This window comes from Aedes albopictus, chromosome 3 (assembly GCF_035046485.1).
Source record: "Aedes albopictus strain Foshan chromosome 3, AalbF5, whole genome shotgun sequence".
NCBI classification, from domain to species: Eukaryota; Metazoa; Arthropoda; class Insecta; order Diptera; family Culicidae; genus Aedes; species Aedes albopictus.
This window is the reverse complement of record NC_085138.1, coordinates 219,630,592-219,652,586: the sequence shown is the minus strand read 5'-3', so window position 1 is coordinate 219,652,586 and position 21,995 is coordinate 219,630,592. Positions and strand designations below refer to the sequence as shown.

The 21,995-nt window shown below is 39.5% G+C and overlaps 2 protein-coding genes across 2 annotated transcripts; both read right to left on the bottom strand.

The window, feature by feature from the left end:
• Positions 1-352: 352 nt before the first annotated feature.
• Positions 353-4,028, bottom strand: LOC109411954 (nucleolar complex protein 3 homolog). The gene is made up of 8 exons (XM_019685609.3): positions 3,727-4,028; positions 3,372-3,654; positions 2,726-3,310; positions 2,331-2,665; positions 1,764-2,134; positions 1,502-1,710; positions 672-1,083; positions 353-603 (listed from the first exon to the last, which is right to left on the bottom strand). The coding sequence occupies exons 1-8, from the start codon at positions 3,733-3,735 to the stop codon at positions 405-407; spliced, it is 2,403 nt and encodes an 800-aa protein (XP_019541154.3). The 5' UTR covers positions 3,736-4,028; the 3' UTR covers positions 353-404.
• Positions 4,029-8,829: 4,801 nt separating this feature from the next.
• LOC109406734 (large ribosomal subunit protein uL13) lies at positions 8,830-21,663 on the bottom strand. The gene is made up of 4 exons (XM_029877173.2): positions 21,522-21,663; positions 20,900-21,286; positions 20,715-20,837; positions 8,830-9,072 (listed from the first exon to the last, which is right to left on the bottom strand). The coding sequence occupies exons 1-4, from the start codon at positions 21,540-21,542 to the stop codon at positions 8,893-8,895; spliced, it is 711 nt and encodes a 236-aa protein (XP_029733033.1). The 5' UTR covers positions 21,543-21,663; the 3' UTR covers positions 8,830-8,892.
• Between the last annotated feature and the right edge of the window lie 332 nt (positions 21,664-21,995).

The following is a 21,995-nucleotide window of genomic DNA, read 5'->3' as shown; positions in this document are numbered from 1 at the left end:
TACGTTTCTCATGGTGCGTGTACTCAGCACCCGACGCGACCACTTTCGGGTTAACAATTATGCTGCACACGGCAGAATAGCTGACCATTTTATTTTTGCGATTTTAATCACTGTGAGGGTCTCCCTTTTGTAATGAAGATCACGTTTACTCTCCTTGACACCCTGACAAAATTTGACAATGCTTCGGTTTAAGTTTCGAAATTGTTATTAACATGTTTTTAACCAGAATCAAGTGAATTTTAATTTATGAATGGAATGGCCATATATTAAGTCAACATCTCGTCTGTTGATTCCCTGTTATAGAAGAGAGATAACATGGTGATATCTATAATAGTAACGAAAAAAAAATAAATGCAATACATATAACTTTATTTTTCTACAGGTCCATCTTGTAGGATCAACAATCAGCACAGAAAATCAAACTGTACTTCGTTGCTACATTGTATAGCTTGCGCTCGGTTGCACATCTCTTCCAGTCCATAGTCGACGAAAATATGTTTTCCGCTCCCGTCGGATGCAGAGCCCTTTTGCTTCGGAACCGGAATGGAAGGATTGAAAGCCAATTTGGAGCTATCGTATCGCGCGTAAAGTTCTCCCGGTGTTCTGGTGGAATGTAAAAAGACTCATAAGAAGACTAATCGAGAGTTAAGTTTTGGCGTGATTATACTTACAGCTTTGCAATATCAGGAGGCAACATTCCTGGTCCTGAACTGGGAACACCATTGGCGATGTTATTCGCGAATCTTCGCACGGTCGGGTGGTAGTGCCTGTGCAGCGCAGTCAACTCGTAGAGACTCGTGCAGTTTGCGTTACTGAACTCGGGTTCCTCAACTTGGGGATCGTATACACCGGACCCAACCACTGATTCCGTGTCCAACAGGATGTCCAGCGATGTGTTGAGCAGCATGCATGTCCTAACGACACCCAGACAGCCTAGTGATCCATTGTGCAACAACTGCAGCGCCATCGAGGACAGTCGTTTAACGAACGCCAGATATCGATGGTAAGTGATATTGTTCCGCCGCTTCAGGAGAACGCTGTCCAATGTTGCCAATATTGATTCCAAATCATCGTGGTTTTTACCTAAAAATGTAGAAATAACAGACAAAACATCATAAGCAAGAAAAATACGAATTAAAAACAAACTGCTTTCAAAACTCTCCGTCATCAATAATGTATGGTACCTTCGACCGCCTCGGTATGATCTAGAGCGACTGAAGCACCAGACATGGCCATTGCGTACGCGCAGAAGCTCAAGGCAGTGCTGCCAGACGAGGGTGAGCTCAATGTGGATTGTGGCTCCTCTAGAGGGTGCAGTACGATCAAAGCAGGCATAAACGAGGAAACCGAGACACTGTGATTCAACACAGAACATGGGACAACACAATCATAAGCGGAATCAGCAGACCCGCTTGGAAGAAACGGTGTGCGAGGAAATTAAACTGCTGCAACCCCAGTCAAACATACAGAAAATCATTTTTATATAGATAAACGAACTTACCGCCATGAACGCTGAGCAGGTTTTTGTAAAGGTGCGTGTAGAACCGTGCAGGATCAATGTTCAGGACTTCTCCTTGACCTTTCAGGATAGTGAAAACAGTTTGAATGCAGTGCAATTGTTCACGATGACCCAGATCTGCGTGGACCAACAGATTGTTCAGCACTTCGATCAAATCCGAGAAGAATTCGATGTTGATGGTGTGGGCAAACCTAGAACGATTTTTTTAAAGATTGTGTACTATTTATCAATACCAGAAACTTACTTGGAAAGTCCTTCCAGGGTACAACTCAGTAGCCTCGAGTTTGGAGCCGTTTTCAATATCCGGAAAAATATCGTAAAAACCAGTTTTGTGATATCCGTTAGTTTCTTCATTTGGACCTGCTTGCTCTCCTCTGCCTTTGTTTCGAACAGTTCCTTTTCCAGTTCGGCCAGTTTCTTTTTCCGTTTGCGCTCCTGGCGCGACATATTGATCACCCGTGACTTGTGCGCTTCAAGCTTCTTCAACTTCAGCTCTTTCTCCTTTTCGGCGTTGATGTTGACGTCTTTGATCTGGAGGTACTTCAAGCAGGATACCATTTCCGGATGTACCCCGTGGTCCTTCTTCTTGACCAGTTGATTGATGTGTCGAACAATCTGCAAGCAAGAAGGAAACGGTAACAATTACAAAACCTACTTTTCTCATGACCATAAAGACACAGATTGGTTTGCACCTCAATACATAATTGTGAAACGTCGCGACCGCTTCCGGGTTAACCAGAATCGTTGATAGAGACCCATTTAACTCGTTCTTGACGTTATCGAGGTACTTTCGGTATGGAGTTCTACTTACGTGTTTACACATATCGAACCGACTGTCCGTTTTGAAGATCGTAACGAAACACGAGTGCACCTGCTTCCGGACGTTCTCCTGATCGCTGTTCAGCATCGTAACCAACATTTGCCCAATGTTCATGCTGTAGTTGAAGTACGGATGGGCCAGCAAAAGATCGCACATACATTTTACAGCAATTTCGCCGATTTGCTGCTTTTCAGCAAAGTCCTCCTTGTTGAGCTTCTTGCTGCGTCTCAACTGTTGGGTAAATCCTTCACAGTGGACGAGGAATTTTTTGTACTGCAGCAGCAGTTCGTTTTCATAGCTCACTCGGGCCAAAGTCGTTTTCTTCACTGAAATGTAAAACCGGTAATTAGATACAGCAATGTCCCATTCATGTAAGTTTTACTTACGTTTCTGAGCGGCCGTATCGATGATTCCCAACCTGTACTCGGGCACAATATCCTTGAAAACTTCCACCAACGAAATCATGGCTAGCTTGCGGATGATGAACATGTTCGTTTTACCGCTCTGGGTCGTCTCCGGAATGAGATCAATCAACATAACCAGATTCTTGATTTTACCTTCCGGATTTTCCAGAATCGAAGCACATGTTACTCCAATTAGGAACTTTTGCCGTTCAATCTCGTCTTCCCTTTCTGTCAGTAAATCCGTCGTGGTGATTTCGTTCTTTGGGGGAACGACTTTCTCCGGTTCTGGAGCCTTTGGCTCCAGTTCCTCCTCTTCAGTCGACTTTTTTGCTGGCACCGGTCCGGGTTTCACTTCGGCACTCCGACTAACGATTCCACCCTTCTTCGTCTTTATGGGAAGCAGATCTTTGGTTTCCCCTACGTAGTTTACATGGCCACTCATTTGCATCTGGTACTCATCCTCGAGCCGTTCCGTGGCATTTCTCACATCCGCTTCGCCATCATCTTCGTTTTGATCCTCTTCCAGAGCGGAATCCTCCGAATGCTCCATAATGGCAGGGGTTTCACCTAAAACATAATTAGCCACATCAATAACGTTTTATGTTTAATTTTACAAAACAAAACCCACCTTGACTCTCATCCGAGCATTCGCTCACACTGTCCATCATATCATGAATGTCCTCCATGGATGGTTCCGTATCCGCCACGGTCGTACTAACATTCTGCGGTCGATTTGCAACCGGTTTTTTGACCGCTGCAATTTTCGCTATCTTCTTGGCCAAATTCTTTGCCCGGAAGATGTTACTGCTAAGTTGCTTCTCCCGGTGCAGGGTCTGTTTCGATTTGGCAAAATTTTTCTTATGTTTTTCATGGTGACCACGTTTAGCGGAGCTGATTTTGATCTTCTTGCGCTGCAATGGAAATTGATCGAAAATCACACATCTCATCGATTTCGTTCAGTAAAAGATGCTAAAATCACTTACCTGGGGCATGTTTATTAATTATTTCGACTGAATTACGCCAGAAAATTCAAAAAAATTAATGCCGACACTTTTCTACGAAAACGAATTTCGACCTGCACGTTGTTTTGATTTGAGCTGCGAAGGCGAACTGCGTGAAGCCAATCAACATCAAATTCTAACCTCGCTTTTCCACCAGTTTCGTTTTCCTGACATTCGTCGACACCGTATACGAATAGGAGAAGCAAAACAAAAACACGGATATCAAGGTATCGACATGAGCAAGGTACTCCGCAAAATCTCGATGGGTGCTTGAAAAGGGCCAAACGGTTGTTCGTGATCACAATCAGAATCAAAATCATTGGCGTTCGATTTCAAAATGGTCGTGTTTTGCCAAGCCGAAAAACCTCAAAAAAGCCGAAAAAAGACCAAAAAAGTAGCTAAAGACCGCAAAAGTTTTGCAGGTTTTGCCGAGTTTTTTCGTCTTTTTTCGACTTTTCTTTTGGGGTTTCATCCGCTTGCCAAAACTAGTGTCACTCCCCGTGGCCACAGAGAACAGACATTCAAGGGGGCATCCATTTAGTACGTCACGCTAAAGATGAGAATTTTCGACCCCCCTCCCCCCTTCGAATACGAGTTTTTTTGTCTATACTTCATACCACAGAGAACCAATGATGCAAATTATCAAATGATTGAAAAAAAAATGGAATAATCAAGATAACCAGATTCCATTATCTATTTAACAACACCATTCCGATAAACATTCCAACAACAGAAATAATCCCGTCCGACATGGATGTTTAAAATATATTGATCATGACCGACTCGAGTTTGTTTTGGTCGAAATCTATTTTGATTGATAAAAACGTCGTGTGCTCCAGGCCCTGTGACAGCACTGATAAACTTCTTTACAGCTTGCAGGCTTTATATAGGCTTACAGGGCTTATTTTAGTTCTTACTGGTTATAGTGCCTACACAGAAAAAACTGTTGTGTAATATTACATCTGAACTGCTGCAACCCGATTAATACGTCGGTTGCATGAATATTACACAGGACGATGTACACATAAGAACAAAAGATTTTACTTCAAAACGATGCAATCGTACATAGGAATCGTGATTACATTGATTATTTAGTACATCGGAGTGAGTTACATCGGGCGGGTTGCATTTATTTTTTGCTAAGCATTAGGAATGCTTATATAGAGCTATTAAGTACCACGATCAGCATAGTTGACTCACAGACAAACAGACGTAACACTTGCGATATTTCCATCGACCACGCTTTTAACGATCATTTTAAATTTTCATAGTTGTGGCTTTCACAACCAGGGGCGTGCGCATCGTTTTTCTATGCGTTTGACGTTTCACACTAGCGCCTTCTGTTGACGATATGGCACAACACAGTGATTCGTGCAACTTTTCCACCAGGTGATGGTAGGTGAAATGAGCGATGGATTTCGATGAAAATCGTTCAAGGTGTTACGTCTGTTTGTCTGTGGTTGACTCTTCCATTTAGTGCCATTTACACTTAATAGTCTATTTTACGAAACGACAACAGTGTTGATATTGATATTAACACTCACGGGCTTGGGCGCAACCTCCTGTCAAATTTTCATTCATGAAATGAGCGATCAGCTGATCCGAAACGTCTCGTAAAATGGCTCATATCAATAAGTTGACTCAACCAACACGGAACTACAAACCAACCCAAATTTAAGTTGTTTTGACGCAATCCCAGTCTTCCGTGGAACAACTCAAATTTGCGTCAAACAGCGAAAGTGGTGAGTGAGTAGTTCTCGTTTGAGAGCGGCAAAAAAATTAACCCACTGGTAAGTTATTTTCACCCAACGGAGGCCTCAAATGACGCAAATTTGGGTTAACTCAAGAAAACCCAAATTTGGCTTCTTCCACGGAAGAGCAGCGGATGCGTCGGTGCTTCTCTTTTTGTTTTTGACAACATTGCGGTGGGGCGAGGGAGAAAACAACCCAACTTTGAGTTAAAACTAAAAGCAGTTTAGCCAAATTTGAGTTTTTAAAACTTATTCTTTGGGTTTTAATATTTTTCCGTGAAGAGGTTCAATCTCGTATGACGTATCTCTAACCAACCTGGTGTATGTGTATTTTTATCAAAATTCATTGTAAAAACCCGATTTAATCCACCTATGGTGAACAGAACCCTTCTTACACTTATTAAAACTATTGTTGTTTTATTTGTATTTAACATATTTATTTCGTGTGATGGACCAAAAGTTCTAGAAAATATTGTGGATTTGGCATCTAGTGGATTGGTTTGGGCCTGTCCATAAACTACGTACACTCTAAGGGGGGACGGGGGGTCAGGGCAAAGTCTACGCTCCATACAAATTTCGAAAATTTTGTATGAACAAAAGTCTACGGAGGGGGAGAGGGGGGGTCTAAGATGGCCCAAAATGAGTCTACGTAGTTTATGGACAGCGCCTTTCCAAAATAGCATCATGGACCATGGACTAAACTACCAGAAATGCAAGGTGTCTGGCATAGAATCTTTTGTGATTTTTAAAAAAAATAGCTTACATATTCTGGAATATTGTATTGTATCTTTTGTTAACTGCCAAAAGATCTTGAATCGATTAACAAATGGATAAGAAAATCAGCGAGATACACTTTGTCTAATATTTCTTAATCAGTCGAATAAATTAGCTCCGAAGTACTTGGTAATGGTGTAAAAAGGACAAAAATAATATATCTACTATGATAATCAGTTTTGGAATAAGCTAGTTATTTTGGCTGTCCAGTTCTTGCATTTTTCCCACAATATATAAATTCAAAGCTTTCATTTAACATATTGTTAGTTTTCATAGAATTATTGTTTATTTGTAATTTGTTATTTATAATTTTATTGAAAACAATAACCTGCTAGTATACACTTTATATGAGGTCAGCATCTCAGGTCAGCATTATTTGTTGAACAATAATTTCCCATAGACTGGTCAAAAGCAAGATAACAAGCGAATATATGTAATAATAAAAAAAGGAATTTATTGAAATACTCTTCGAAAGATATCTCAGTAACCAAATGTTCAATCGAAATAAAATTTCAGGGCCTTTTACAAGGATACTGTAGCTTTCGTTTGGTGCTAAGAGAACCCAAATCGGTTGACAGACGGCTGAGATATTTATTATGGTACCCTTGGTCAAAAATCTTTCAAAAAGTTAACATGTATTACTCCAAAGTACTCTTTAAAAGATATCTCGATAACCAAATGTCTAATCCTAATAAAATTGTATAGGGTTCTACTAGGATGTTATAGCTTTCATTTGGAGCCAGGAGAACCGAAATCGATTGACAGACGGCTGAGATATTTATTATTATACACTTGGTCAAAAATCTCAAAAAGTTTAGTTGTATAAATCCTAAATACTCTTCGAAAGATATCTCAGTAACCAAATTCCAATCCTAATAAAATATCTGGGCAATCTACTAGGATGTTGTAGCTTTCATTTGGTGCCAAGAGAGCTCAAATCGATTGACACATGGCTGAGATATTTAGTATGATAAACTTTGTTAAAAATCTCAAAAAGTTTAGTTGTATAACTCCTAAGTACTCTTCGAAAGATATCTCAGTAATCAAATGTCCAATCGAAATAATATTTCTGGGCAATCTACTAGAATGTTGTAGCTTTCATTTGGTGCAAAGAAAACTCAAATCGATTGACACACGGCTGAGATATATAGTATGATAAACTTTGTTAAAAATCTCAAAAAGTTTAGTTGAATAACTCCTAAGTACTCTTCAAAAGATATCTCAGTAACCAAATGTCCAATCGTAATAAAATTTCAGAGCGTTCTACTAGGATGTTGTAGCTTTCATTTGGTGCCAAGAGAACTCAAATCGGTTGACAGATGGCTGAGATATTCATCAATATGCCAAATGTCAAAAATCTCTCAAAAAGCTAACCTATACAGTCCGGATTCGCTGGTTGGGTCACGACTGCGCCCCGATTAGCGAATCGTGTTCGTTGGGGCAACTGACAACTGATCAAAATGCTCTAGACACACGCAAGTGACGAGAAATACGTCACGGAACACTCACATACTTGCGTAAACGTTCTGTATACAGGAGCTGTGATGCGACGGCGGTCAGACGTGAAACTCGTTTTGACATCTATTTTGACATTCACAGTGCTTTTTAGTTGGGTTTTGCCCCAACCAGTGAACATTCAACCATCGAGACAGCCCATCTAACGAGCTCTCAACGAACGAATCGTCACTGTATTACTTCAAAGTACTCTTTGAAAGATATCTCGGTAACCAAATGTCCGATCGTAATAAAATTCAATAGGGTTCTACTAGGATGTTTGCAACTAAGAGATCCAAATCGGATATCAGACGGCTGACATACACATATATACACACACACACACGCACACACATACATACACACACACATACATACATTTGCTCAGTTCGTCGAGCTGAGTTGATTGGTATATGTGACTCGGCCCTGCGGGCCTCGGATCGAAAGTCGGTTTTTCGAGCGGTATTTATACCCTTCTTATGGATGTAAGAAGGGTAAAAAGATATGGAATGAGTAGGTTTTGTTTCTTACCTAGTGCGTGCCATATCCCTGGTGATGTAAAGCACAAAAAAACTTATGAAAAGACTTTTTATAAAAAACTATTTTAGTGAAATGATCGTCAACATTGACCATGAGTTTACTCAGATCAGTGAAAAAGTTAGATACGTCGATTTAAAAAATATGCTTGAAATGTTCCGTTCAACTATACTCTATTGCACGGTGACGTCATCAAGAAATCGCTCTCTTTCTCATCTACGGGAAATTAGAAAACAACAGGACCAACACCTGTCAAATTTGACAGGTACTGGTCCTGTTGTATTCAAACTCTCTGAAAGAGCTAAAGAGATAGAATTTCGCCGTGAGATGGTCTATTCCCAAAGGAAAAGTGACAATTCTTCGCATAGTAATCAGCTGTCAAAATTACTTCGGTAATGAGGTCGCCGCTCATGCTCCATCGCTCGTTGCGAAACGAGTTTCATATGAAACGAGCGGTGAATGGCAACCTTACGGTATGGGAAATGATGTTCTCAAACGAAAAAAATAAAATACAGAAAACCGTAGCAAGTAACCTTGTTTGAAATTTATTAGAAGTTTGCCTTAACTATCGCAGCAAGACTTTTTTTTTATTTTAGTTGCTACCAGCGGCGGCCTGACGCTTCTTCTTTCCGGGCTTGGCTGGCTGAGCGTTGAGAACAGGTCGACTCCACTTCTTCTCAAACTCGGAGGTGAGGTATCCGTACTTCCGGAGAACGGCATCCTGGTCCTTGACCTTGTCGGCAACGGTGGTGCGTGCCTTCCACGTCAGTTTCTGCAAAGGGAAAGAGAAAAATAATAATAAGAAAATGTTTATTTCGAGAAATGATCGAATGATTTAAACTAGAGGGACTTCAGGCTAATAGGGTAGGTAATCATGAATTGAACCAAAATGCGGTTTTCTGAAGCATCGGGAATTTTGACTGATTTTTTCACCCACATGGAAATAATTTACTACGATGAAGTCTCAGGTATATGAAAGACATAGGTATTAGCTTTTCGTAAAGTGGTAAAAAGTTTACATTTGCACCACATTTCATTGAAAAATTCAATTATTTGTCAATAATGATTTTAATCTTAATTTGAACCATCGTATCATAATTTGAACCAATTTTAATCTAGATTTGAACTACTGGTGGCAGCAGCTCGAGCAATTCCCACAACAGCCAATTTCATGCTAAACAACCCAAAACCACATGAATCTGCTAATTCTCATAACTATGTTTCATTAGGCAGTGGAATTTCAACTCAGAATGTTCGGAATTGTTCAGAAATTTGGAAACAAAATTTGGAACTTTTCATCTTCCAAGAGTAAACAAAGCAGCCACTAGCGCAGTCTGCAGGCCAACACTAGAAGCTCGCCCCCTCTCACTAGTTCAAATCTAGATTACAAATGGTTCAATTCAAGATAAGATTCTCCAAGTAATAATTACGTAAATTTGATAATTTTATGACAAATAATGTGGAATATTATTCGGTTAGTCGATTCTACGATGAATTTGCTTTCAATTAACGTATTCACTTATTGCGTGTGATAAGATGCGTGAGCTGTACGAGTGCACCGAAAATGTGCTTCCTCTGGGGGGGAAATGGGTGAAATCGCAGTGATTTTTTAATTTCTTATTTTCAATGAAAAAAACGCTTCATTCAATGTTTTTAAAGTCAATTCTACCAGGGTATATTACGAGAATCCATTTACCAACCTTTTTGGGACAAGATTTGCCCAAAAAGTGTATCATTTTAATGAATTTCGAAATGGTTCAAATTAAGATTACAATTTGACTAGTTCAAAGCTTGATTTCTTACCCTAATTGAGTTCTCGCAGCCAGTGATGGAATTACTCTCATCATGAAGCAATTCGCGAGTGTAAAGCTAACACAAGGCTTACTCACGAATCCGAGAGTAAACAGTGTGTGAGTTTATTCGCACTCGCCTGCTTCGTGAGTAAGAAGCAAAACAAAAACAGAAACACTCATGAGTTTTTATTCGTGAAGAACAAGTGGAGGTGCGGGAAGTGCATTTTATTGTGGTTATAATATCACCCGTAGTGATAATATCCAACATAAACTTTGATTTATGCTTCATTGTTCCTGAAAAGCAGCACTGCCAGTCGTTCAAATGCGTTTTTCGTCAAAATGCAAAAACACTCACGAAGCTTCGCGAATCACATGCGAATTGGCAAGCACTCTCGTTTACTAACGAATAAAGAAGTGCGAGTATTCTCGGACCCCTGTTTCACGAGTATGTTTGTTTTGGTTTGTGCTGCAATCTTCATCATTTTTCATCGCTGCTCGCAGCACAGTATTACGAACACTAAGGGGTCATCCGATCATAGGGGGAGGGGGGAGGGGGTTCACGAAAGTGTGACAAGCTATGTATCTAATATAGGAAAAAAACCTGTACGAAGGGGGGGGGTCCAAAAATCCCAAATTTGGCGTGACGTACTAAATGGATGCAATGATGCAAATTATCACCTCGCTTGTGCTCATCACCAGAGGCGTACAATTTCGTTTCAATGATACACTTTCATGCAACATTTGAATGAGTCACTTCAAGTGTTTCATACATTTTTCTAATGACTCGGTCGTTAAAAAAAAACTTTTCCACTCATCGTAGCACTCGGTAGTCTCCCACCCGGTCGCATTGCTTGTGCTTCACCCGTCAGAGCATTAGTGTCTCACTGGTGCGCGCTAGTCTCTCAATCAGGGTGTCGACTCAATTTTGAAAATCAAATTCCCTGACTTTCCCTGACTTTCCAGTCACTTTCACTAAAAATTCCAGGTCATGTAAATCTAACCTTAACGATATCTGCTCATGAGATGAAATTCAGTTTTCTGAATTTTCCTGCTTTTTTTCTAGGAGTGGAAAAATAGAAAAAAAAACCAAGTGAAATGCACCAGATTTTTTCCAATACATTTGGGGCATATTTACAGTATTTCTTCAGAATTATTCTACCTGATACGCTGTGCTGAAAATAACTTTTGACAAGTCCACCAAAAATTCCCTAATTTAGATAAAAGTTCTTTAAGAAGACCAACTTACATTTTTTTTAATAACGCCGACATTGCAACTAGGATATTTGAAAGACATTACTCCTAGAACACTATTAGGGTGACATCCCAATTTTGTTTTATAAGTTAGAACTACTTTAGATGTTCAGAATTTGTGGCTGCAATTTTGTCGCAAATTTCGCATATTCATAATGAAAAAATCTCAAAATAAAATCCGTTGAGCACTCTACAAAATCCTTCAGCAAGAAATTATGTTGTATAAATTATGTTACAAAATACTTTTAATAGCTCCATCAAGCGCTTTCGAAAATTCGTACGGGTTTGCTTGCTAAGCATTCATTGAAATCGGTTGAATCCTTAAATAAGATTACAGGATGTCTAGTAGATGTTTCGATATTCTTCCCCACCCCGATTCCCTTCCCCACGTAGACTTTTGTTCATACAAAATTTTTGAAATGTGTATGAAGACCAGGCTTTGGCCGGACAGTTTTGTTTTCAGAATTTAACCCACATAGGTATTTTTATCAAAGAATTAAACCTGCATATAATACTATCTGGTACGCATCATTGATAATATCGGATGTATTCGTGAGTTATCAACACAGATATTTTGCCGTACCAAGAAACACTTCTAAAGTTCACCCAAATTTTTAAATTTACAATAATTTAAATAGTGGTCTGTTCGAGAACACAGTAGAAAACTTTTTTGAATCTTGGAAAAAAAAACTCTAAAGAATGCTGTTTCACGATGTCACCAAGTCATGTCACGAGTAATCTGAAAAAAAATAATCATTTAAATCATGTGAGGACTATGCCAGGAGACCAGGAGAGGATGGCGTTTGGATACAAAACTTGTGAAAGGCATGCGAAAAGTCTGGTAAGGATTTGTCAAGGAAAGTTTGCTAAATAATTTTAGAAAATTCATTGGAAATTGTATTTGAGTTTTGCAAAAGAAGACTAGTTCAAGGATCTGGGTAAAATATTTTAGATTTTTTGGGGTCAAGATATCACCATGAGTTAAAAATGTATTAAAAAGGTGTGAAGTAACTTGGGAATCCAGTTCTCTAGTGCATAAAATTTTAATTGCCTTTAGAAGTGCTTAAAGCAGAGCGTTAATGATTAATCATAAATTTAATCATGATTATTGATTTAGATTAATCAAAAATCATTAATCATATCACAAAAATTTCTCTAATTAATCATCAATCTTAATCACACTGATTTCGCAATTTAATCATTAATCAATAATCATAATCATAAGAAAAAAGTTAATCAATCATTAATCATTCATACCCTAAAATGATTTATCATATAAAATATATTATTCAATTAAAGTTGGTTTAATGCTGCTCTAAATATTATAATTTATGATTCTTCTTTCAAAAATCTCCCAGACAGAGTTACTTTTTATTTTTGAAACTTCAAAAATATTTTAAACAGCAAATATATTTTAATCACATCCAGTTTTTTGTGATTGATTAATTATGATTAATCATGATTTTTTATCAATGAGCCATTTTTAATCATTAATCATAATCAATAATCACAGATAAAACCAAATTTAATCATAAATCATAATCTTTAATCATCCTTAAAAGCAAATTAATCATTAATTATAATCAATAATCACCGAAATAAAAAAAATAATCATCAATGATTAATCATGATTACAATTTTTGTTAATCATGAACGCTCTAAGAACACTAAGTTGAAGAGGCAGACTAAGCTTCACTGGGAGCTTATATCTAGAATGAATCAGACGAAGTACTACGCAATCATTTCGGGAAAATTTTCCAGGGATTATTACTCAAGTTTCAACTAAGATATCTCCAGAAAATAATAAAAATTACTAGTGGTCTGAACAACAAACTTCTGGACATCGCAAGACATTACCCACCAAAAAATTCATTAGCAACCCATCAAGATGCAGGAGTGAGGCATCTCAAAACAATATCACCAAAAGTTCGCCAAACATCACATTGAGTATAGTGTCATGTACTTTTAAGTTTTAGATTATTAACCGGATTTATAATTTTGTTATGAAATAAGGCTTCATGTTAAAATGCAGAATAGCATTACGTTAACTGAATGCTACAAAAATCAGGATGAAGTTAATACATTGATTTGATCGTAAATCAGAATGATGGACGTTACAGTTTGAAGAAACAATTTAGCAAGTTTTTCAAATTCCATAACATGTGGTATAACTGGAATACATCGTTTTATGATTATCGTGGAAAAATTTCCCTGACCATCAACAAAATTCCCTGACTTTCCCTGATTTTCCAGGTCCAAAAATAGATTCCCTGACATTCCCTGACTTTCCAGGTTTTTCCAGGTAGTCGACACCCTGTCAATGGTTACGGGCGCCGGTTAATTGGATTTAAGGTGAAACGGGACGCCGTGTTATTTTTCCTATCTTGCCTCTCTTTCTAACAATTTGCCTCGCGATTTTGAAGATGGTAATCTCGAGACCTATCGCACTGAAGATGCTGAAAACCAATCAGCATATGCACTGCAAGTGAGCATACACAATGATAGGTTTTTGTTGCAAAATATGAAGTAGAATCTGAGATTACCATCTTAGTAGCAACAGAGCAATGGCGGATATTTTCTCGACCGTCCCGTCCGCCCTTAAGTGGTCGAATTTGTTATCCTCTTTCATAAAACATAATTATCATTCTATTGGCGTGCACCACTATTTAAAAATGTGGTTCAAATAGTGTTTTTAGCATGTTGAAGTATTTCAATGACTCATAAATGAAACGAAAATCCAAGTGTATCATCCCATGTTTCATACACACTTCCCTAATAAAAATGTATTATACACTGGCGATTGGGTGAATGATTGTATCATTCCGTGTATGATCAAGATGATAGCCCGAAAGGGTTGTTAAGCACGTTGTATCATATTTTTCTATTAGGGTTGTTTCTGTAGCAGCAACGAACGAGTGTGTTGCTGGGAGAGAGATGAAGCATCACAGCAGTCCGTTCGCATGGGAAACGATTTGCTACAGTCGTCGTACGTCATGTTTTCCTTTCGAAATTGCACGACCCTGCTCATCACAACTCATCAACTGTATATTTATCGCGTGCGATTGAACTGTGCACTGATCAGCGATGACCAGCAGCAAAGAGGTGGCAAAACGACGATGATGTAAATCACAAACGATTTTGCACACATCTGACTGTGCCGCCACACGCTCGCCCGAACAGCCGAACCATACCGAATAGGTTGGTTTGCGAAGCTACGGCACGAACGCTCGACACGCACACAGAAGCAACATTCGCATGTACCGATACCATACTAATAAAGCTTCCAGCCACGATGCTTCGCGATAAGCTGTCGAAAAGCATCGAAAGCGATGAAGAGAGATGCCTGGCTAGAACGCAACGGCCCAACGGCGAAAAGGAAGAGTCAACTATGCTGATCAGTGTTAAGTCCGTTCGTGTGCTACTCGTATGGGAGGTTGATTGAATAAAGCGAGGATGGGTGAAAACGTATTCGTTGTCGAAAGCAAATCGCATCATTTCGCGAATGTTTTCATCAAATAGCAAGCTTGAATGGATGCCCCTAATGCAGATTTACTGGTGGAAAACACGCCCGTTTAATTTTGCTGGGAACAGCTGAATTTTGTTTACAATTTTCCAGCAGTAGCTCAAGTAGTATTCGTGTAATGCAACGTGTACGTAGTGTACGTGTACGACGTACACACAAGCAGATACCACTACGTATATCTTCCTATGGCCTATCTATGGGTTTCTTTAGCACAGGTGGTAGGGAAGTGGAACCATCTCGGCAGGGGTGCTATTTTGGGCACTTTTCTGCTATAACTCAGCCAATCTTGATCCAATTGACACAATTTTTGAAACGCGATGAGATACATATAGTATCTAGCCGTGTACAAAATTTCAAGTCAATTGGTTTGGAATTGACTGAGTTATAGACATTTCAACTCACGAACACTAGCGTGAATTTTTCCTCACACAAGCTGCACGCTAATTCAAAGGCTATTCAGATTGCATATGCAAATATTACCCAATCGAATTGGGTAAAACAGGTAAATAATGATAAAACAAACGTCCGGCGTAAGTACAAATATTTTCCTCACAGTTTCACGACTACATTGTACATATGTAATTGTAATTGCTCAGTCCGACAACTGTCAGCCAATCTACCCGGAGGCTACATCTACAAAAAAGGCACGCATACATTTGAACGTGATTACCACTATAGCAAAGAGTGCCCAAAATATTATGTTTTCAGTTCAAAACCGAATTAGCGACATTTTTTCTTTGACTTCCGATGCTTTTGCCTTGCGTTAAACACAATGTCGGAAGTGGGGCGCTGTATTGTAAACCTGATGCTCTATACAGCGCCCCACTTCCGACATTGTGTTTAACGCAAGGCAAAAGCAGCGGAAGTCAAAGAAAAAAATGTCGCTAATTCGGTTTTGAACTGGAAACATAATATTATGTTTCCAGTTCAAAACCGAATTAGCGACATTTTTTCTTTGACTTGCGCTGCTTTTGCCTTGCGTTAAACACAATGTCGGATGTGGGGCGCTGTATAGAGCACCAGGTGTACAATACAGCGCCCCACTTCCGACATTGTGTTTAACGCAAGGCAAAAGCAGCGGAAGTCAAAGAAAAAATGTCGCTAATTCGGTTTTGAACTGGAAACATAATACCGGCCGCTGTCCAAGTGGTTCGCTACCCTACCTACAGTTTATACTGTCAGCATAGACAAACAGACGTAACACTCTGACATTTCCCATCGTACACCGATTTAACGGTCTATTTAAAAATTTGATAGTTGGACAACTGGTCACCCATTGCGCTTGCATCGTTTTTGTTTGAGTTTGACGTTTGCCCACTACCGCCACCTAGTTGATGATCGGCCAAACTCAGTACTTTTAATATTGGGCGAACAGGTTTCCGGGACTATCACAGTTAGAAAAAATCACCGACTTCGGTAATGTTTTACCGAAATCTCAACCGTTAAGTTTGTTTTACAGGAAAAAGTCGGTAAAGGTAGCATCTTTTACCGAAGTTCGTTAGAGTTTGACAGATAAACGATAACTTTTTACCGAAAATTGTTAATTTTTTACAGAATTTCGTTAAAAATCCATTACCGAACGCTCAGCGGTTGAGATTTCGGTAAAAATTACCGAACGCGTTTAGCTGTGATAATTTGAATCGAAAAATGTTCGAAGTGTTACGTCTGTTTGTCTGTGCTGTCAGGTTTTTTACGCGGTTTTCATTTACGAGGTTTTTTTACGCGGATTTTTGAATTAACGCGGTTTATTCTACGCGGATTTTTGAATTAACGCGGTTTTCATTTATAAATACGTATACGTGGATTTTTGACCCTTCGAACCCGGATTTATTCCAAGCATTATTATAGAGTTTTTCTCAGTGAATCAAAATTCAACCATCGCGCAACAATAACGACAATGTCGCAACCTGAATTTGTTGCGACATTCTACCCAATGCGACATACGTTTGTCCCAACTTGAACAGAATAGGACAAAGATCGTGCACCACGAGTTAAGAGATTTTAAGCCTTGCATTGTGATTGTCGAGCGTTAACTTCGAATCGGTAAACACTGCAACGCTGCTGAAGATGTATCATCAAAAAGTTTCGATTTTGGGTTAGTAATAATTGATTATTCACGAGTTGAAAAGTACGCAACAAATTCAGCTTCCGTTTTGTCTGCAACAAAAAATTTCGAGATCATGTCATTATCTGTTACCAGTAGGAATAAAGAGTAATCGTCGCGCCTTCTTTGTTGCTTGTTTTGTGCTTCTTTTGTCTGACAATTCTCTTCACTGGTTTTTCTACATATTTCTGTAGTTTTGGTGCTTAAACAGCATAAAAAGGGTAAAATATGATGCAGAGTATTTTTCCGCATATCCTAGGTCAAAGTCCGATAGACATTTTCAGATCAGTCGGGATATCCTATAGCAGGCCAAACATTTCAATAGGTCCTATCTGCATTTGAGAGGCTCTCTTTGTTCACTTTCTCTTTCAATTATTGCAATGCAATGGTACACTTTTTCAACTATTTTTGCAGTACAAATCAAAAGACGATTGTTTTGACCATCGTTCAATGCAAGGAGACAATCATAATACAAATAAACGGCTGAGATATTAACGAAAGAGAGGGAAACCAAAGAGAGCCTCTCTTCTGCAGATAGGACCTTTAGACATGTTTGGCCTGATAGGTCATCCAAACTGTTCTGGAGCTTGGATCCTAAAGTCTACGACTGTAACGGTAACTTCTTTCATTATAAAGCTATGAATTGTAATCTATCATGCCCAGTAAGTTGAAAGTTCAATAGACAGTTTCAAATCACTAGGGATATCTTAGGTCATCGAAACGGTTCTGTAACACTAGCCCGAATGCCACTAACCCGAATGTAACACTAGCCCGAATGGTAGCATAAGGTATTTCGGGGAAAACTGATTAACAATTTCATCAGAGATTTTTCCTTCTTTAATTTATCGGCTATTCTTTCAAGATTGATTGACGCAAATCGTATTAGCAGCATCATTAGCGCCATAATCAAGGGGGCATCCATTTAGTACGTCACGCTAAAAATGGGAATTTTCAACCCCCCCTCCCCCCTTTGTACGGGTTTTTCCTATACTTAATGCATTGCTTGTCACACTTTGGAGAAACCCCCCCCCCCCCCCCTCTAAGCGTGACGTACTTTATGGATGCCCCCCAATTTACAAATCCGGCAGAGGTTTTTCTTTTTTGGAACATACGCTGTTCTTCCGTATTCTATTATTACCAAGATACTGATAGATAAATTTCGAATCGGGCTTGTGGTATTAGGGCTAGTGACATTCGGGCTAACGGTGCATTCGGGCTAGTGTTATAGAATCACGATTTGTAATCTATTATGTCCAGTAAATCTTTTGAAAGTTCAATAGACAGTTTCAAATCATTCGGGATATCCTAGGTCATCCAAACTGTTCTAGAGTTTAGATCCTAAAGTCTACGGCTGTTACGGTAACTTCTTTCATTATCAAGCTACGATTTGTAATCTATCATGCCCAGTAAGTCTTTTGAAAGTTGAATAGACAGTTTCAGATCAGTCGGGATATCCTAGGTCATCCAAACTGTTCTGGAGTTTAGATTCTAATGTCTACGGGTGTAACGGTTACTTTATTCATAATACAAAGCCACGACTTGTAATCTATCATGACTTACTGGACATCTCAAAGTTCAATAGACAGCATCAGAATTGTTAAGATGTCTATGGACATCCAAGCCGTTTTTGAGATTACATCCTAAAGTCTACGGGTGGTCCGGTAACTTTTTTTCATTGTACAAAGCTACGATTTGTAATCTATTATGTTCATTAAATCTTCTGACTGTTCAATTAACTGTGTTGTTGAAGTTGCAAGATAGTTATTTATGTAACGAGTTGCAAAAAGTTGATTTTTTCAGCACGAGTCGTATATTTATCCGACGAGGCGTGCCGAGTTGGATAAATAGGGTATGTGTGCCATCAGTAATCTCACGCTCATATTCATCCTATTCGAAAACAAGCGATTACGGCACCGATTGATTCCGTTCTTTTTTGTTTTCATGGGTGCTCACTTCTAACAAAAAATATAAAAATAAGAAACAAAACAAACAACGCTTCAATCCTTTGTTTTTCGTAGGATGAAAATGGGAGCCACATGCTTAATAAGGGAACCAATACCCTACGAAAAGTGCTGAAAAATCGAGTTTTGCAACGAGATCCATACAACATTTTATGCAATGATTTTTTTCATAATGCAATCATTTGAGTTGCATAATGTTCATAATGCAACTCAAATGAGTTGCATTATGAAGATTATCAAACTATTTTTCATTATGCAACTCATTTCAGTTGCATAATGAACCAGTTCGGAAAAAATGGCCATTATGATACCAAAATGAGTTATATAAAATGTAAATTATGATACTGAATTGCATAAAATAAATAATGCAACAACTCAGATATCCAAACTTTTGCTCAAACAGCATCAAATTAGGCAAGAAATCATATTAGCACATTTGCCCAAAAGTACACGCGGCAAATCCCTGAGGAAAGGAACAGCCGCGTTTTATGCTCCCCTTTTAGTCCATTCTTATGGGAGATAAGATTTCGGCGTTCCCTCAAGTGCGGTTGTTCCTTTCCAAATGCGCGTTTGAAACTTTGCAAAGGCCGCGCGGTATTCAGCTAACCATTTAACCCACGCTGTTTGTACCATCTCAATCTAGTACTTCACTGATTGCGTCCGATTATCTGAGTTCCTCCTGGGATTTGCTCCAGCTGAGGTTTTCCCTGTATTGCTCTCAGAATCGCTCACGGGATTTCTGCAGAAATTTCTCCCAGGATAGGTATTTATGAAATGTTCCCGCGGGATTTCTCCTGAAGTTGGTACATCTCGGAGTATCGTCCGGGACTTCTCTTAGAAGAGCTACCTCCGGCATTGCTGCCAGGATGTCGCTCACAGTTTTTCCAAGTTTTATCCAGGGATTTCTCCCAACATTTTATGTGAGGTTTCTAACGGAGTTCCTTGTTGGGAATTCTACAGAGGATCTTTTGCTCATGTTAGTTGTGGAGCAACTTCCCACAATTTCTCTCAGTTTTCTTGTTCGAGCAAAGAAAATTTAGACGTTCACAGGAAATCTTATACGAATTTTCTGAGATTTTCTAGGGATTGTTACCAGGATTTCTCCCAGAAATTCCTACTGGAAATTGTCCCGGGATTCTGAGTGTTCCTTTTGAGATTTATTTAATAGTTGCTCCCGCCGGTGCTCGCATTTTTTTAAATATCGGAAAGAAACCATGTGAAAAATATTATCTGGGAAGACCTACTGCAGCACTCTCGTTAAGAACTTCGGAGCAAACTGTAACAGTTCGGAAGAAAAGATGCTGGTACTAATCACGCAACGAAATATTAGGAAAATTTCAGGAGGAAATCTGAGAAGAGAAGAGAAATCCCGAAAAACAGGCAGAAATCTTCGGAAGAACTTTTGCAAAATTTCGCAAAAAAATTGTACGTTTAACAAAAGTTGCATGAGGAACCAGCAAACCAATTTTGCACGAAATGGAGCTCACAGAGTATGGCCGAAATTGATCTTAAGATTCTGAACTTCAAAGGCACTTTGGATTTAGCAAACTGGTAGGTATTTCGACAGTAGCTTCATAAAATCCGAAACATTTTTTGAATATGAAGTCTCGAGAATACTTCAAATGTGACTGAATGGTAATCGAAATAAGATAAGGTCCCATAATAGAAACTTTACGGTAAGTCAATAACAACATTGTTTGCATTTAACTATCTAACCACGGGAAACTGACAATCAAAATCCTCCGAATCCCGTCCCTGTTCTCGATGGAATTTGGCACTTACCTTCAACTTCTTAGTATGCAAGTATGACAGACGGGACTTGATCTTCCTCTTGGCTTCCAGATTGCTGACAACGTCGCGATACTTCCAGCCAACTTCGTGGGCAACTCGGCCAACATCGCAGAACTAAAAATAAAAACCCAACTACCGTTAGCACCCGCTCAGCAACACCAATTTTAAAAACTTACCTTCCTGTCCGGACGCAGGCAGAGCTGTCGCATCGCCGTGGGGACGCACAGACGCTTCTGCCGGTCGAACGGCGCTGGAATGCCTTCGTACACCTTCAGGCGCTTCAGGGCGTTGTGTCCTCGCTTGGTCTTGTGGGGGACCATTCCGCGGACGGCCTTCCACAGCATACGGCTGGGGGCACGGAAGTGGAACGGACCACGGGCCGGGTTGACATTGCACCGTTTGCGCAAGTAGGCCAAGAACTTGATCTTGTTCCGGAAGAAGTGTCCCGACAGCTGCAGATCCTCGCAGCGCACAACCACTACCTTACGTCCATTCAGGATCTGCTTGGCAATGACGGAGGCCAAACGGCCCAACAGATGGCCGCGACCGTCGATAAGGATTGGCTAAAAAAGACGAACAAAACCAAAACGCACAATCTGTCAACATCCGTCCGCTTCCACATGTGTAAATACTCCGGTGAACCGCTAGTTTTGCCGACACTATTTTCCACTACACAATTCACTCATCAATTTAATTCCTCCACCAAACCAATTTCCCCGCACAAAACTACCGGTTCACGCGCGATAAATCGGAAAAACGAAAGTATTTCCCAGAGAAAAACTGAGTAAAAATAGGAACCTTTTCCGACAAGCCCGTCATCTTTCACAGTCACAAATAAAAAGACATCAAAGTGATTTCGGCATTCACACTTCCGTTTCGGAGCGACAAGAAAACGCACGCGTTTTCAAGAAAGCGATCTCCCGAACGTTTGACAGATCGAGGGGCCTATGGCGGTGGAATGGATACGATTTTGCCGATAGATGGCACCTGCGGTAGGTTGAGGGGAAAAAGTTTCACGCGAATGGTTTGTGATTTTTCAATTCTTGTTTATTTTCAATGAAATTCTCATCAAGGAAGATAACGAATAAATTAATATTAATTATAATTCGAATCGTTGGAATAATAATAAATTATCGATATATTTTGGTCACGCACGTTAACACGGCATATTTATACGTATACGTTTTCCCGGTTTGAGCGCAGATTCCCGGGAATGTTCCGTCAACGATGTTGCTTATGTTATTTTTTGTTTGCGCGTTGCTGTTTACAAAA

Excerpts from the sequence above, each read along its gene's own strand:
- LOC109406734 (XM_029877173.2), bottom strand. The coding sequence starts at position 21,542 with ATGACGGGCTTGTCGGAAAAG. Across the intron at positions 21,287-21,521 it reads TGACGGGCTTGTCGGAAAAG|CCAATCCTTATCGACGGTCG; the intron begins GTTCCTATTTTT and ends CGTCTTTTTTAG. Across the intron at positions 9,073-20,714 it reads TGCATACTAAGAAGTTGAAG|AAACTGACGTGGAAGGCACG; the intron begins GTAAGTGCCAAA and ends TTCCCTTTGCAG.
- LOC109411954 (XM_019685609.3), bottom strand. Across the intron at positions 2,135-2,330 it reads GGTTCGATATGTGTAAACAC|ATTGTTCGACACATCAATCA; the intron begins GTAAGTAGAACT and ends TCTTGCTTGCAG. Across the intron at positions 1,084-1,501 it reads CCTGCTCAGCGTTCATGGCG|GTAAAAACCACGATGATTTG; the intron begins GTAAGTTCGTTT and ends CTACATTTTTAG.